Genomic DNA, 12,914 nt, shown 5'->3' with positions numbered 1-12,914 from the left:
GTGTATAGGCACAGAGTAAATTACATCTGAAAAGAGCTAAATCAGGGAAGGGGATTGAGGGGGTCAGAGTAAGTTCTGGTCTATCTAAGGTGATACTCCAATGAGAAACATGAAAGAAAATATGACCCCACACTCATCACCAGTGAGGACAGAGCCTCTTAGGATCCAATTTGTGTGGGGTTTGGTTAGAGTCTTTGCCGCTGGTCCACTGGCTTGAGCTGACAAACTATAAGTATCACGATTTAAGAAAACACTCACCATGATCACGCATCAACGTTTTGTACTTCCGCCACACGGAGGACTTGGTCTCAAATGCCGGTAGCAACCGGATGTCTGCCCTTTTAAATACAGGGATCTGTCCAGGCAGCGGCATTGCGTGGACATCGGCGAAGTTGTTGACATAGTGGACGATTCGCTTGCAGGACAGCACCCGTTTGCTAGCAAAACGACCACCACACCTTTTCTTCCTTGGAGCCACACCATGTTCCTTGTAGAACTTTATCACTGCAGTCAGCTTATCTGTAGAAATTCTGAAACAAAAAAAATACATTATTTAAAAAGCCCTTAATATGTGCTGAAAGGCACAATGTATTCTCAGCTCTTGTATTTCTATTCATGATACAGCCTACTACGTCTTAAGGATCCAACCCTTTTTTTCAATTTTGGCCTAAAATTACATACCCAAATCGAACTGCCTGTAGCTCAGGACCTGAAGCAAGGATATGCATATTCTTGATGCCATTTGAAAGGAAACACTTTGAAGTTGTAGGAGTGTAGGAGAATAACACATTAGATCTGGTAAAAGATAATAAAAAGAAAAGAACATGCATTTTTTTGTACCAACATCTTTGGAATGCAAGAGAAAGACCATAATGTATTATTCCAGCCCAGGTGCAATTTAGATTTTGGCCACTGTGTATGTGCAAAGTTTTAGACTGATGAACCATTGCATATCTGTTCAAAATGTTGTATCAAGACTTCCCATTTGTGCCTAATTGGTTTATTAATACATTTTCAAGTTCATAATTGTGCACTCTCCTCAAACAATAGCATGGTATTATTTCACTGTAGTAGCTAGTGTAAATTGGACAGTGCAGTTAGATTAACAAAAATGTAAGCTTTCTGCCCATATCAAATATGTCTATGTCCTGGGAAATGTTTTTGTTACTTTAAACCTCATGCTAATCATATTAGCCTACGTTAGCTCAACCGTCCCACGGGGGATACCGATCCCTGTAGAGGGTAAATACCTGGGTGCGGCAGGTAGGCTAGTGGTTAGAGTGTTAAGCCAGTAACCGAAAAGTTGCTAGATCGAATCCCCGAGCTGACAATGTACAAATATGTTGTTCTGCCCCTGAACAAGGCAGTTAGCCCACTGTTCCCCGGTAGGCCGTCGTTGTAAATAAGAATTTGTTCTTAACTGACTTGCCTAGTTAAATAAAGAATAAAAAAATACCTCAAACTGTTTAATACTGTTGCATCCTCAATAATAACAGAAAACAACAAGTTGTATTACTCTAAAGAAAACTTACGTGTTGGAACTTGAATGTTCCTCTGCAGTTCTGTCTATCAAGGAAATATGATGTCCTCTGTTTCCTTTCTTTTTGTTTTCCCCTTTTCGAGCTGACCGAGGTTCATGGAAACAAGGATCTTGCCAATGAGCACTAATGTTTTTCATCTGAAAAATAAGACAAACAATATATAATTATTTAACATTCAGTCATCGTCATAATCTCTGAGACAATACATTTTCAATAACCTGTACTCATTGAAATGCACGTGTGAACACACACAAACTAGTATTGTAAATGGTTCATGTTTGATATAAAGGTATGTGTTAACTTTATTGATGGCCATTTCATGCATTTCTGTAACCAATCTCTTTACCATCACACACAAGTCCCAAAGTTACTAGCTAGGTTGCATGGGCTACACGTCCCCCACTTCCCTCTCACATGCCACACATTCACTCACACTCAGCTTTAATTTGCTAGTCAGCCTACTTGAGCCTCCTCATTTACTTTTGACAGACGCTCTTGTCCAGAGCGATATACAGTAGTGAGTGCAGACATTTTCATATTGATTCCCTGTGGGAATCAAACCCACAACCCTGACGTTGCAAGCGCCATGCTTGCAGGTGTCAAAAAGTAGTCGCCAATAAGTTGACCGATCGTCTGAACCAGCTCCTACGACTTGAAGTATCTGACCCTGAGCTTGGAGAGAAGTGAGAGAGGCTGAAAGCTGCGGCTATAAACAAACAAGCAAATTGTACTTGGTGTGGCGGCAGTTCGGAACAGATGTGCTGTGATTAGGTCAGAGATGGTAGGAGATAGTGATGGAGGACGAAAGTGAAGCGAGTATGGAGCATAGTGGTACAAATAAAGGAGGGAGTAGGTAAGAGACAAAGATAGCTGGAGAGAAAGGGAGTAGAGATTTGAAGGGGAGTGAGAGGTCTATGGAGGCAGAGAGGAGGCAGAAAATTAAGTTTGAGGAGAACAACATACTTTCCAACGCTGGAGGTAGAAAGTGCAGAGGAAGGGCAAGATAAGTCGCGAGGGGAGCATGGAAGTGAGGAGCAGCATAAAATGATTTTGAAGTTTAGAGAGGAAGGGGGAGTTTGGGAGATGAGTTCGATAAGGTTGACTGCTGTGATAAAAGAGTTGATTGGGGAAGTTCTCAATGCTAAAGTGTTAAGAGATGGGAGCTTGTTGGTGTTCTGTGAGGACATGGCGAAGAGGGAAAAAGCTCTCAGAGTGAAGCAAATAGGGAAGTGTAAGGTGGTGTGGAGCAGCTGGACTGATCAAGCAGGGAAGCAGTGGATTAAAGGGGTGATAACAGGAGGGCCTGTGAGTGCCAGCAGTAAAGAGGTAAGCAACAATTTCAGAGGTGTTCTAGTGGATGTTCAAAGATTGCAAGCAACAAGGGGTGGAGTTAGGGTAGATAGCCCATCTATTCTGTTACACTTCAAGGACCGGGTACTGACAAATAAAGTAACCATAGGATATATGAGTTATTATGTGAGGGTTTATGTACCGAAGCCTTTAAGATGTTATAACTGCCAGAGGTTTGGGCATGTGGCAACAGCCTGTAAAGAGAAAAAGAGAGGTGTAAGGTGTGAAGGGGAGCATGCGAATGGGAAGTGTGGGGATGGTGTACAACCAAAGTGCTGCAGCTGTGGGGGTGCTCATAGTGTGGCATATAGTGGGTGTGAGGCTATGAAGCAGGCAGTGGAGGTGCAACAAGTGAGAGTGGAGAGAAGGGTGTCATGCTGAGGCAGTGAGGGTGGTCCAGGTCCAGGGAGTTACAGGTTCGAGGGAGAGAGGGTTAGGAGCATCTAGACCGGGGATTACGGGGCAGGTGGTAGGCGATATGGTATGCATAGATAAGAAAAAGCTGGTGACGTTCATAGCAAGGGCTATCAATAGCACAGCTAAAGTAGAGTCTAAAACAGAGAGGAATCGTGAAGCTAATAGTGAAAGCTACTGGGAGACATCTGAGTATGACAGCGTTGACATGGGCAGAGGTTTGAGATGACCTCAATCAGCCGAGGGTGGAGTCATGTATTACTGGATCTTAGTTATGGTGGTAATACTACAATAGAATGCTCGAAGCCTGTTGGCTAATGGGCAGGAGTTCAAGCAGTTCATCGTAGATATACCAGCTAAGCCTGATGTAATTTGTGTGCAGGAAACATGGCTCAAACTGACTGTGGAGTTTATCATATAGGGATTTGTAGTGGTTCGCAGGGGGGGGGGGACTTCCCTTGTGAACTACAAATGAAAGATCTGGTGTGCCTGAATGATGGCTGAGGGACCAGGATTGATGTAGCCACAGGGAAAGAGTCTGCCTTGGACCTCACTCTGGTATCTAGTGCGATGGCAGGAATCTGTGAGTGGGAGGTATGGGAGGAGTCGACAGTAAGGAGGGATCATTACCCCATAGTATGCACAGTAGGCCGGAGGGAGGAGGAGGTGTCAGTGGATGGAGTAGGAAGGTGGGTTTTTGGAAGGGCAAAGTGGGATCCGTTTCAGGAGCTGAGTGAGCAGGTAATGGCTCGGGTGGATATGAGAGGGGATGTGGATAGTATGAATAACTGGGTGAGAATAGCGTTAGTGGGGGCAGCTACTGAGGCTATACCTAAGAGTTCATGGAGGAGAAGGAGGAAAGCAGTTCCATGGTGGACGGAGGAGTCTGGGGAAATGGTGAGGAGTAAGAACAGGGCATTTAGAGTACTGACAAGGACACATAACTTCCAACATCTGATTCAGTATAAGCAGGCCCAGGCCCTGGTGAGGAGAACTATCCATCAGGCAAAGAGGTCATGGTGGCGTCGGTTCTGTGGTACCATTGGAAGGGCGACACCAGTGGGAGAAGTGTAGGGGATGATTAAGAGGATGAGTGGGGTCAGAAAGGAGTGGGATTATCCAGTGTTGACGAGTGGGAAAGATGTGGCAGTAACAGATGAGAAGGCAGAGATAATGGCCAAAGCGTTTGTCCAACTACATAGCTTGGCAAATTTGTCAGAGGAAGGGCAGAGGAAGAGAGCGAGAATGAGAGAGGAGCATCCTGGAGTGCTGGATGGGAGGGAGGATGTAAATAATGCACCATTTACCATGGCAGAGGTGAAAGGGCAATAGGTAAGGCTGGGTTAACTTCACCTGGGAAAGATGAGGTGTGCTATGTTATGTTGGCCCATCTTAGTGATGAGGCACTGGATAAGGTATCGGTGTTGTACAACAGTGTGGGAGGAGGGGAAACTACCAGGCAGTTGGAAGGAGGCAGTAGTGGTACCAATCCGGAAGCCAGGGAAGGACCCAACGAGGCCAACATGCTATCGGCCAATAGCTTGTTGTGGTGCTATAAACCCATCACATGTATGTAAGATTATGGAACGTATGATTGCGGAGAGTCTAACTTACTTCCTGGAGAGCAGGGGGCTAGTATCGCCACATCAGAGTGGGTTCAGGAAGGGTAGGGGAACTATGGACCCAGTGCTCTGCTTAGAAGCAGAGGTCAGGAAGGCTCAGGTGAACAAGGAGACCGTTGTAGCTGTCTTTTTTGATGAAGAGAAGGCGCATGATATGATGTGGAAGGAGGGGTTGTTAATCAAGCTTGATAATATGGGGGGGTAGGAGGAAGAATATACAACTGGATAAAGGATTTCCTGTTTGGAAGGTCTATCCAGGAGAGGGTGGGGAAGTCTATCATGCAGCTACCTGGTGGATAACGGTACACCAAAGGGGAGCGCGATTAGTCTTCTGTTGTTCTCAATCATCATCAGCGATGTTTACTCTCAGGTACAGCCGGATATTATTTGCTGATGATGGGGCCTTATGGAAGAGGGGAAGAAATGTGTCATACATAGTCAGGAAGGTACAGGAAGCAATTGATGAGGTAGAGCGGTGGGCATTATTGTGGGGATTCAGGTTCTCTGTAGAGAAAACTCAGACAGTGTTCTTTGCCTGGAGGTAGGTGGGAGATGAGGTACGCTTGAGGTTATATGGGAGAAACTTGGAGAGGGTGGGGTCCTTCAGGTTCCTTGGGGTGTACTTTGACACTAGATTGACCTGGGCAGAACACATTGAGAGAGTGGTGGGAAAGTGTAAGAAGGTACTAAATGTGATGCTCTGTCTGACAGGGAAGGAGTGGGGGGCTGGACGTTCCTCATTGAGGACCATGTATGTTGCATTAATCTGATCTATAATAGACTATAGCAGTATACTGTATGGTTCGGCAGCCCAGTCCTCATTGGAAAGTCTAGATGTCATACAGAGGCAAGGACTCAGAATTTGTAGTGGGGCGTTTTGGACCTCCCCATTGTCTGCACTACAGGTGGAGATTAGGAGACAGTAGCTGGCAATGAATTATTGTGTCAACCTTTTTATATATTTATTTTATTTTTATTTCACCTTTATTTAACCAGGTAGGCTAGTTGAGAACAAGTTCTCATTTACAACTGCGACCTGGCCAAGATAAAGCAAAGCAGTGCGACACAAACAACAACACAGAGTTACACATGGAATAAATAAACATACAGTCAATAATACAATAGAGAAAGTATATATACAGTGTGTGCAAACGAGGGAGGATAAGGGGGGTGAGGCAATAAATAGGCCATAGTGGCGAAATTATTACAGTATGGCAAATTAAACGTTGGGGTGATAGATGTGCAGAAGATGAGTGTGCAAGTAGCGGTACTGGGGTGCAAAGGAGCAAAACATTTTTTTTAAATAACAATATTGTGATGAGGTAGTTGGAGGGCTATTTACAGATTGGCTATGTACAGGTGCAGTGATCTGTGACAGCTGGTGCTTAAAGCTAGTGAGAGAGATATGAGTCTCCAGCTTCAGTGATTCAGTGAACCTACAGGGACATGGGGTGTGTCATCCTTCGAAAAGGATTTTACAGGCATGCTGGGAACATGAGCGAAGACAGAACGCGAGCTTTGGGTGGGTGGGTAATACGCAGGCGAAGCAGATGGAGGAAGGAAGTTTATTCCAACGGTAGCTATTCCTGTAAATCCACCATGGCTACTCCCGCCTCCAGTAGTTGATCTAGACGTGTTGGACAGACTACAGAAAGATAGAGATGGTGTCACGTCCTGACCATATACTTAGGTTTTTTTGTATTATATTTGGTCAGGACGTGGCAGTTATGTTTGGTTATGGTATAGTGGGGTTGTGAGTGTTGGGGTAGGTTCTAGGTTAGGTATTTCTATGTGGAGTTTAGTGAGTGTATGTTTGTTTGGTTAATTGGGGTTGGGACTCTCAGTTGAAGGCAGGTGTTGTCTATCTGCCTTTGATTGAGAGTCCCATATAGTGGGGTGTGTTTGTTTGATTTTTGTGGGTAATTGTATTTTGCACTGTGTTTCGTTTCACCTGTGAAACTGTCACCTTTCTCCTTTGCGTGTTTATTTTGTTTTGTCGTTTCCATCTAAAATAAAGATGATGTGGAACAGTCAACCTGCTGCGTATTGGTCATCGAGTGATTTCGACATATCTTCCGATGAGGGAGAATACGAGGAACGTGACAGATGGTGTTGATCCATCTGATTTGTTTAAGAGACCTCTGGATACTGTGTATCAGGATGTTGTGGCCATTTGCACAGATGGTTCAAAAGATCCAAGGACAGGACATACTGGGTCAGCATTTGTAGTGCAGGAATGTGGGGTGGCAGTCAGGAAACATATTACAGATCATCTGGCTGTATATACGGCGGAGCTGATTGCCATACTGTTGGCCTTGCAGTGGGTGGAGGAAGTCACTACAGAGTAGTTATTTGCTCTGATTCATGTGCACTGTTAATGACTCTCCAGTCCTTTAGCTCACGTAGTGGACAAGACCTGCTTTATGAGGTGCTATAAACCCATGGCAGGATTAGACAGATGTATACAGATAAGTATACAGATAAGATTTACTTGGGCCCTCGCCCATGTGGGGGTGGAGGGTAACGAAGGCAGTTGATATACTGACTAAACAAGCACTTAGTAGTGGGGATGTTGAAGTTGTACTTTCAATGAGCAAAGCAGAGGCAAAAAGCCTGGTATGGACAGTGATGGTGCATAGATGACAGGAGCAGTGGAAAGGAGATACTAAGGGCAGGCATTTATTTCAAGTACGAGGAAAGTCGGGTCGGGGAGGACGACAGGAAGGGTCAGAAGAGAGGAGGCTATTTTTACACGATTAAGGGTGGGACACAGCGAGTTGAATAAGACCTTAAATGTGATAGGAAAGCATCCAACAGGAAAGTGTGATTATTGATCGTGGATCATGTATTGCTACAGTGTGGGCAGTATCAGAGGGAAAGAGAGAGACTGAGATCTAGTATGGGGGAGAAGGGGATACAGACAATTATTTTAAAGAGTATATTTAGTAGAACGCCATTAGATATAGTCTGAAATATTATTATTTAATTTTTTTTTTTTAAGTAACGGGCCTCCCATGTAGGATTTACTTTCTCCGTCTCTGGCCCACACTCCAAGTACAGTTGGTGGCGGTAATGCACAATAACGTTGGATACCAACCGCCAATAAACCCCACCGAAGAAGAAGACCAGTCCTAGCGCAACATTACTATTTATCTCTCATGGGAATCCATTGATGCAGTAGAAAGCTAAACTAGTTAAAGTGTAGGCCAATAAAGTAGGGACAATGTGTGACTGACTAACATTATATGATGGGGGTTTGACAGATCTGAAGAGCGAGAGAGACATTTTTTACCGCTGATGGTATGCTACAGTATTTTTGATTGGGCACAAAGGAAAATCATCCCATTAAATAGCCCATTGCAGCTTGATTCAAAAACAAATAGCGATTTCGGTGTAGGTTTTGATAGTGCGGGTACGATAGTGCCGCTATGGTGAGATAACTCGATCAGGTGGAATAAGACGATACGAACGCATATTTCAGAGAGCATTCCGTAAAGCACGCCCCAGTCGGCAGAGCTAAGGCATGTTGGACTTGAGCACGTTTTAAAATTAGGAACGGCCTCTCATTTTACAATGGGTCCTGTGTAGCCTAGTTATGCTAATATATTTGAGACCAGTGGTTTGCAATTAATTTCATCTTTGACTTTATAAGTAAAATATATTTCAGTAGACTACAGTGAAACAATCAGGAGTCCGAGACAGTTCGCAATAGAATGTTCCAGAGGGATGCATCGTTTACTAGGATAACTCAATTATTGGGATCATTTTACCACCAGTGTTTGGAATATATTGAGCTCGTTGACGAAGTAGACCATGGGACGCCTTTTTACACGGAGATGTAAACTATGCGATTATATTGGAGACTGAGAATAGAACATGCGGTTATCTGCCTAAGTGTTTACTGCAATTTTCTGGATTATCTTCTAATCAGAACAGAAATTATTTTACTCAACTAGAAATTTAAATAAATGTTTTTTCATTAAAAGATGGGCCTGGTTGCCATGGACTGTTTCCTCGCCTTATTCTCCTTGTGGTTATCAATGGCTGTTGGTTATTTACCAGGTAACAAGAAGTGAAAACTAAACAAGTAGTGAAGCAATAAACTCCTTATTTTACTGAACTAGAGATTGTGTCTTTGAAAAGATTGGTCTGGCTGACATGAAAAATACATTAAGGGGAAAGTATCCATAAACAGAGGATGCTTATCTTTATGCACATCTCCATATTTAAAATGCTGTCTGCCACTGTTTACACGTACACATACGTGAGTGCTTTGGGACCGGGGTGGAGACCACGGCAGCACTTGCTGCTCGTTGAGAAGAGTAAGAACGATACGTGCTTTCACGTCAGAGTCTCCAATAACACCAGAAAAAGTCGCTAGATTTATCGCTAGTCGCTTTTTTGAAAATGTGTCTGAATACTCACTAAATATAGCGACGAAGTCGCTAAATTGGCCACACTGCACAAGCTAGCGTCCACCGAACCGAAAGTGGTCCGTTGCTATGTTTCATTCTACCTTTATAAGATAAAAAATATATATATTTATACTCTGAATTAGACATTAAAACATACAGATGATGAAAGCAAAGACATTGTTTTGTTAAAACCAGATGAAACCAAACCATCTGCGAAAAATCTAAATGTTGACAACAACGATATGGAAATTTGCCATAGCGACTTCCGACTGATTATGATAGACTGCGTCACATATGTTAATGTTCATTTACAAAATAGATGACCAACTACACTTGTGTTATAACTAAATTCATCAGTAAAATTATAATATTCTCGTAATATAATTTTGAACAGTACAGTAGCCAGACAAACGAGAGACAGTTTCTTGTGCGTCACATCCGGTGGAATATTCTAGCGGATTCTTCTGTTGGACTTTAAAAGCAGGCGCGCAGAGAAGCAGACTGAGATGCGTTTTTACAGGTGAACCACTGAAACGTTATTGGGATGCAATAAACAACCACTTTGTATACATGAAGAAGTAATTATTACAGAAGAGATTCATTTAATACGATTGCTTAGTTCCATTGAAGCCGTGTCAATCATTTGCACTATTTCAGCATCATCTTTAGGTCCTTCCAGGTAAGTCAGACAGTTTAAACTATCCTCAAATCAGTTTACATAGTGCGCAGAAAATCAATTGTTGACTTCCATATATAATTATTATAAGCATTTCGGTCAATTCTATTTAGAAAGGCAATGGATTGTAGATTTTGTCCCCTAAATGTGTGACGCACCATGTATAAAATAAATTGCAGCAACCATTTTGTTTTTGTATTTAGAAAATTATTATATTTTAAAAAATACATCTACTGTGAGAATGATGCGTTTAACGCCCGAGTTTACACATTTTAGGGGCAACCCTTACGAAAAAGATTGCAGTTTGGAAACTAGTAAATGTGCAGTAACTGCAGTCGACGGTGATATTTTGGACGCAGTAATTGCAGTTTTTCTGCAAAATTACTGCAGTAAAAAAAAAAAAAAACGTATGTAGGACGCAGTATTTCCACCATACTGCACTCTGACTGCAATTTTTTTTGTAAGGTTAGTAAGGAATTTATGTAGTTGCGCGTGGCTATTGTACTGAAGAAACTGCGTAGTGTGCGCACACAATAGAGATGGGTAGAGGTCTCAACTTGAATATAACACATTTTAGCATGGACATTGCCATTGAGGACTTCAGCAATTTTATAGTCAACTGGATGGTGATTCCTATGGGTTGGGAGCTATCAGCCAGTAGACAGGTTTCCATCTACTCAAGATTATTAGACAAAAGCAATGTTGCCCCCAAAAAATTGTCATGGATATAGGTTAATTTTTTTTTTAAATAAAAATAATTTATCCCGCTTTCTCCCCAATTTCGTGGTATCCAATTGGTAGTTAGTCTTGTCTCATCCCTGCAACTCCCGTACAGACTCAGGAGAGGCGAAGGTCGAGAGCAGTGCGTCCTCCGAAACACAACTCAACCACGGCTCTCAACCTTCGCTTCTTGACACAATGCCCACTTAACCCGGAAGCCAGCCGGTAGAAACACCGTGCACCTGGCAACCATGTCAGCATGCACTGCGCCCAGTCTGCCACAGGAGTCACTAGTGCGTGATGGGAGAAGGACATTCCTGCCGGCCAAACCCTCCCCTAACCCGGACGACGCTGGGCCAATTGTGCGCCGCCCCATGGGTCTCCCGGTCGCAGCCGGCTGCGACAGTAGGATACATTTTCTAAAGATAAACATTTTTATCCATTTTAGTGGATTTATTTTGTGAACATTTTATTCATTGCGACAAATGATGGAAACTGTTTTTCTAATACATGAGGATTGCCGAATAATTTACAAGTTACAAGAGGCACGTGATGTCACAATAAACCTCCACTCGACATTTAATTCTAAATGTCTTCTGCTTGCAAAGTCTATTTTTCAGCGATAAAAATAAAGTTTATTTGCAGGACAAGGATTGTCCTGACTTTCAACAATGTGTGAATTGCTTCACCTTGCTTTTCTGGTTGGCTGGCAAGTTTCACCATGGCACGGACTGGCGATACATTGGCGCATTAGTATTATTAGAATGTCAAATATTAGTAAATTATTGCATTCTATCCATGTGGGCTACCTGAGACATGAAACGGATAGGTTGGGAGGGCATACAAGCTGTCGCCAATTTTATTAATGCGCAATTTGCCTAAATGGGTAATGGAAACACTTCACCCACAACATTTTTATTTTACACGAAATATAATAGCATAGTATAAAGTTAGGCTACTGTAAGACAAACACCACCACATTTCTCTCACATGTGGCCAAAACTCAACTAAAATTAAATATCCTGAAAAAGTTGGCTCCACAGCCACAAATGGAGATGGCATGGGCAGCAACATTGAGGCTGTCAGACACCATAATAAAGATGAGACCTCTATCCATCTCTATGGCGCACACCCACTGGCTCAACCAATAGGGTCAACCAATAGCATAGGTAAGCAGCACTGACTGCCTTGTAATCTATGGCATTGTAGCTAAATAATGAAGTACTTTAAGTGTGTAGGATCTTGTAGTACATTTATCATGTAGTTAATGAACTAGAATTTATTGCTTTTGAAATAGATTTTCCTTTGTCATTTTCAATCTTATATGTGAGTGTATTTGACTAGACTAGATAACGCTCATATAGTGTGCTACATAACTTCCAAGATATTGATGGGTGATTGATTGAGGTACTGCAGGCATACCGTGTTATTTTATGCCTATCAGAGTCCATTCCGAGAATGATTAGAAGATTGCTCGGTCAATTATCAACTGCAGAGGATTAAACCAGTAGTGCTAATTGTTTTGTAGCATACCATAATTGACAAATAGACATGAGGCTTAAAACCTCAAGCTCTAAATAAGACATGATTTATGTGCGCCATTAGCTATTGTAGCAGTCATTTTTATGTTACTTGTTATGAAGTTGATAATGACATTAAGACTGATAGATGGCCTAATGAAAATAAAGTCATTGACTTGCAGTCAGTCAGGCATTCCTGGACACAGTATATACTGTATGATGGCCTTCCTTCAGTATGTAACCCAACTTGTATGGTGAGTCAATGAATAAGGCAGTATAATATTGGTCTGAAACGCATGATAATGTGCTATTATGCTGTTAAAGAAAAATAACAATTGCGTGTAATGTTTTGAGTTGACATTATTTGAATATACTGATTGTCCGTCTTTCAATTAAACAATGGGCCGGAACCAGAAAGAATAGTTTTAGGCTACTGGAATTCTTGCAGTTTAAAAAATGGGGCAACCTCAGAGCAGTCTCAATTTGCCCAACTGCTCTTCATCATGCCCTGCCAATAGAGCAACTTTTAATGTCAATCCAACTCATGCATAAGGCAAGTGGATGGGCCAGCTACCTGGACACACGTCTAGTTGTGGACTGAAAATTCTATTTTAAGCTTTTCATTAAGTATGCTTTTCAGTCCAGAACAAGGTTTA

The 12,914-nt window shown here is 42.4% G+C and overlaps 1 protein-coding gene across 3 annotated transcripts in view; it reads left to right on the top strand.

The window, feature by feature from the left end:
• Window positions 1–12,914, top strand: part of LOC106567151 (transmembrane protein 269) — a 34,976-nt gene that overhangs the window by 1,950 nt on the left and 20,112 nt on the right. The window contains exons 1-2 of one of the 3 annotated variants that reach the window (XM_014136135.3): window positions 9,767–9,862; window positions 10,000–10,021. The exons of 1 other annotated variant lie outside the window; for it this stretch is intronic. In XM_014136135.3, the coding sequence (XP_013991610.1) occupies window positions 9,849–9,862; window positions 10,000–10,021 (36 nt within the window). In that variant the 5' untranslated portion in view covers window positions 9,767–9,848. Of the gene's footprint in view, window positions 1–9,766; window positions 9,863–9,999; window positions 10,022–12,914 lie in introns of those variants that run through there. One more of the 3 variants, XM_045693252.2, reaches the window with a different exon arrangement.

The sequence above is a fragment of the Salmo salar genome, chromosome 13 (genome assembly GCF_965601325.2).
Source record: "Salmo salar chromosome 13, fSalSal1, whole genome shotgun sequence".
NCBI classification, from domain to species: domain Eukaryota; kingdom Metazoa; phylum Chordata; class Actinopteri; order Salmoniformes; family Salmonidae; genus Salmo; species Salmo salar.
The sequence above is the reverse complement of the archived record's forward strand: the minus strand, read 5'-3'. Positions and strand labels throughout refer to the sequence as shown.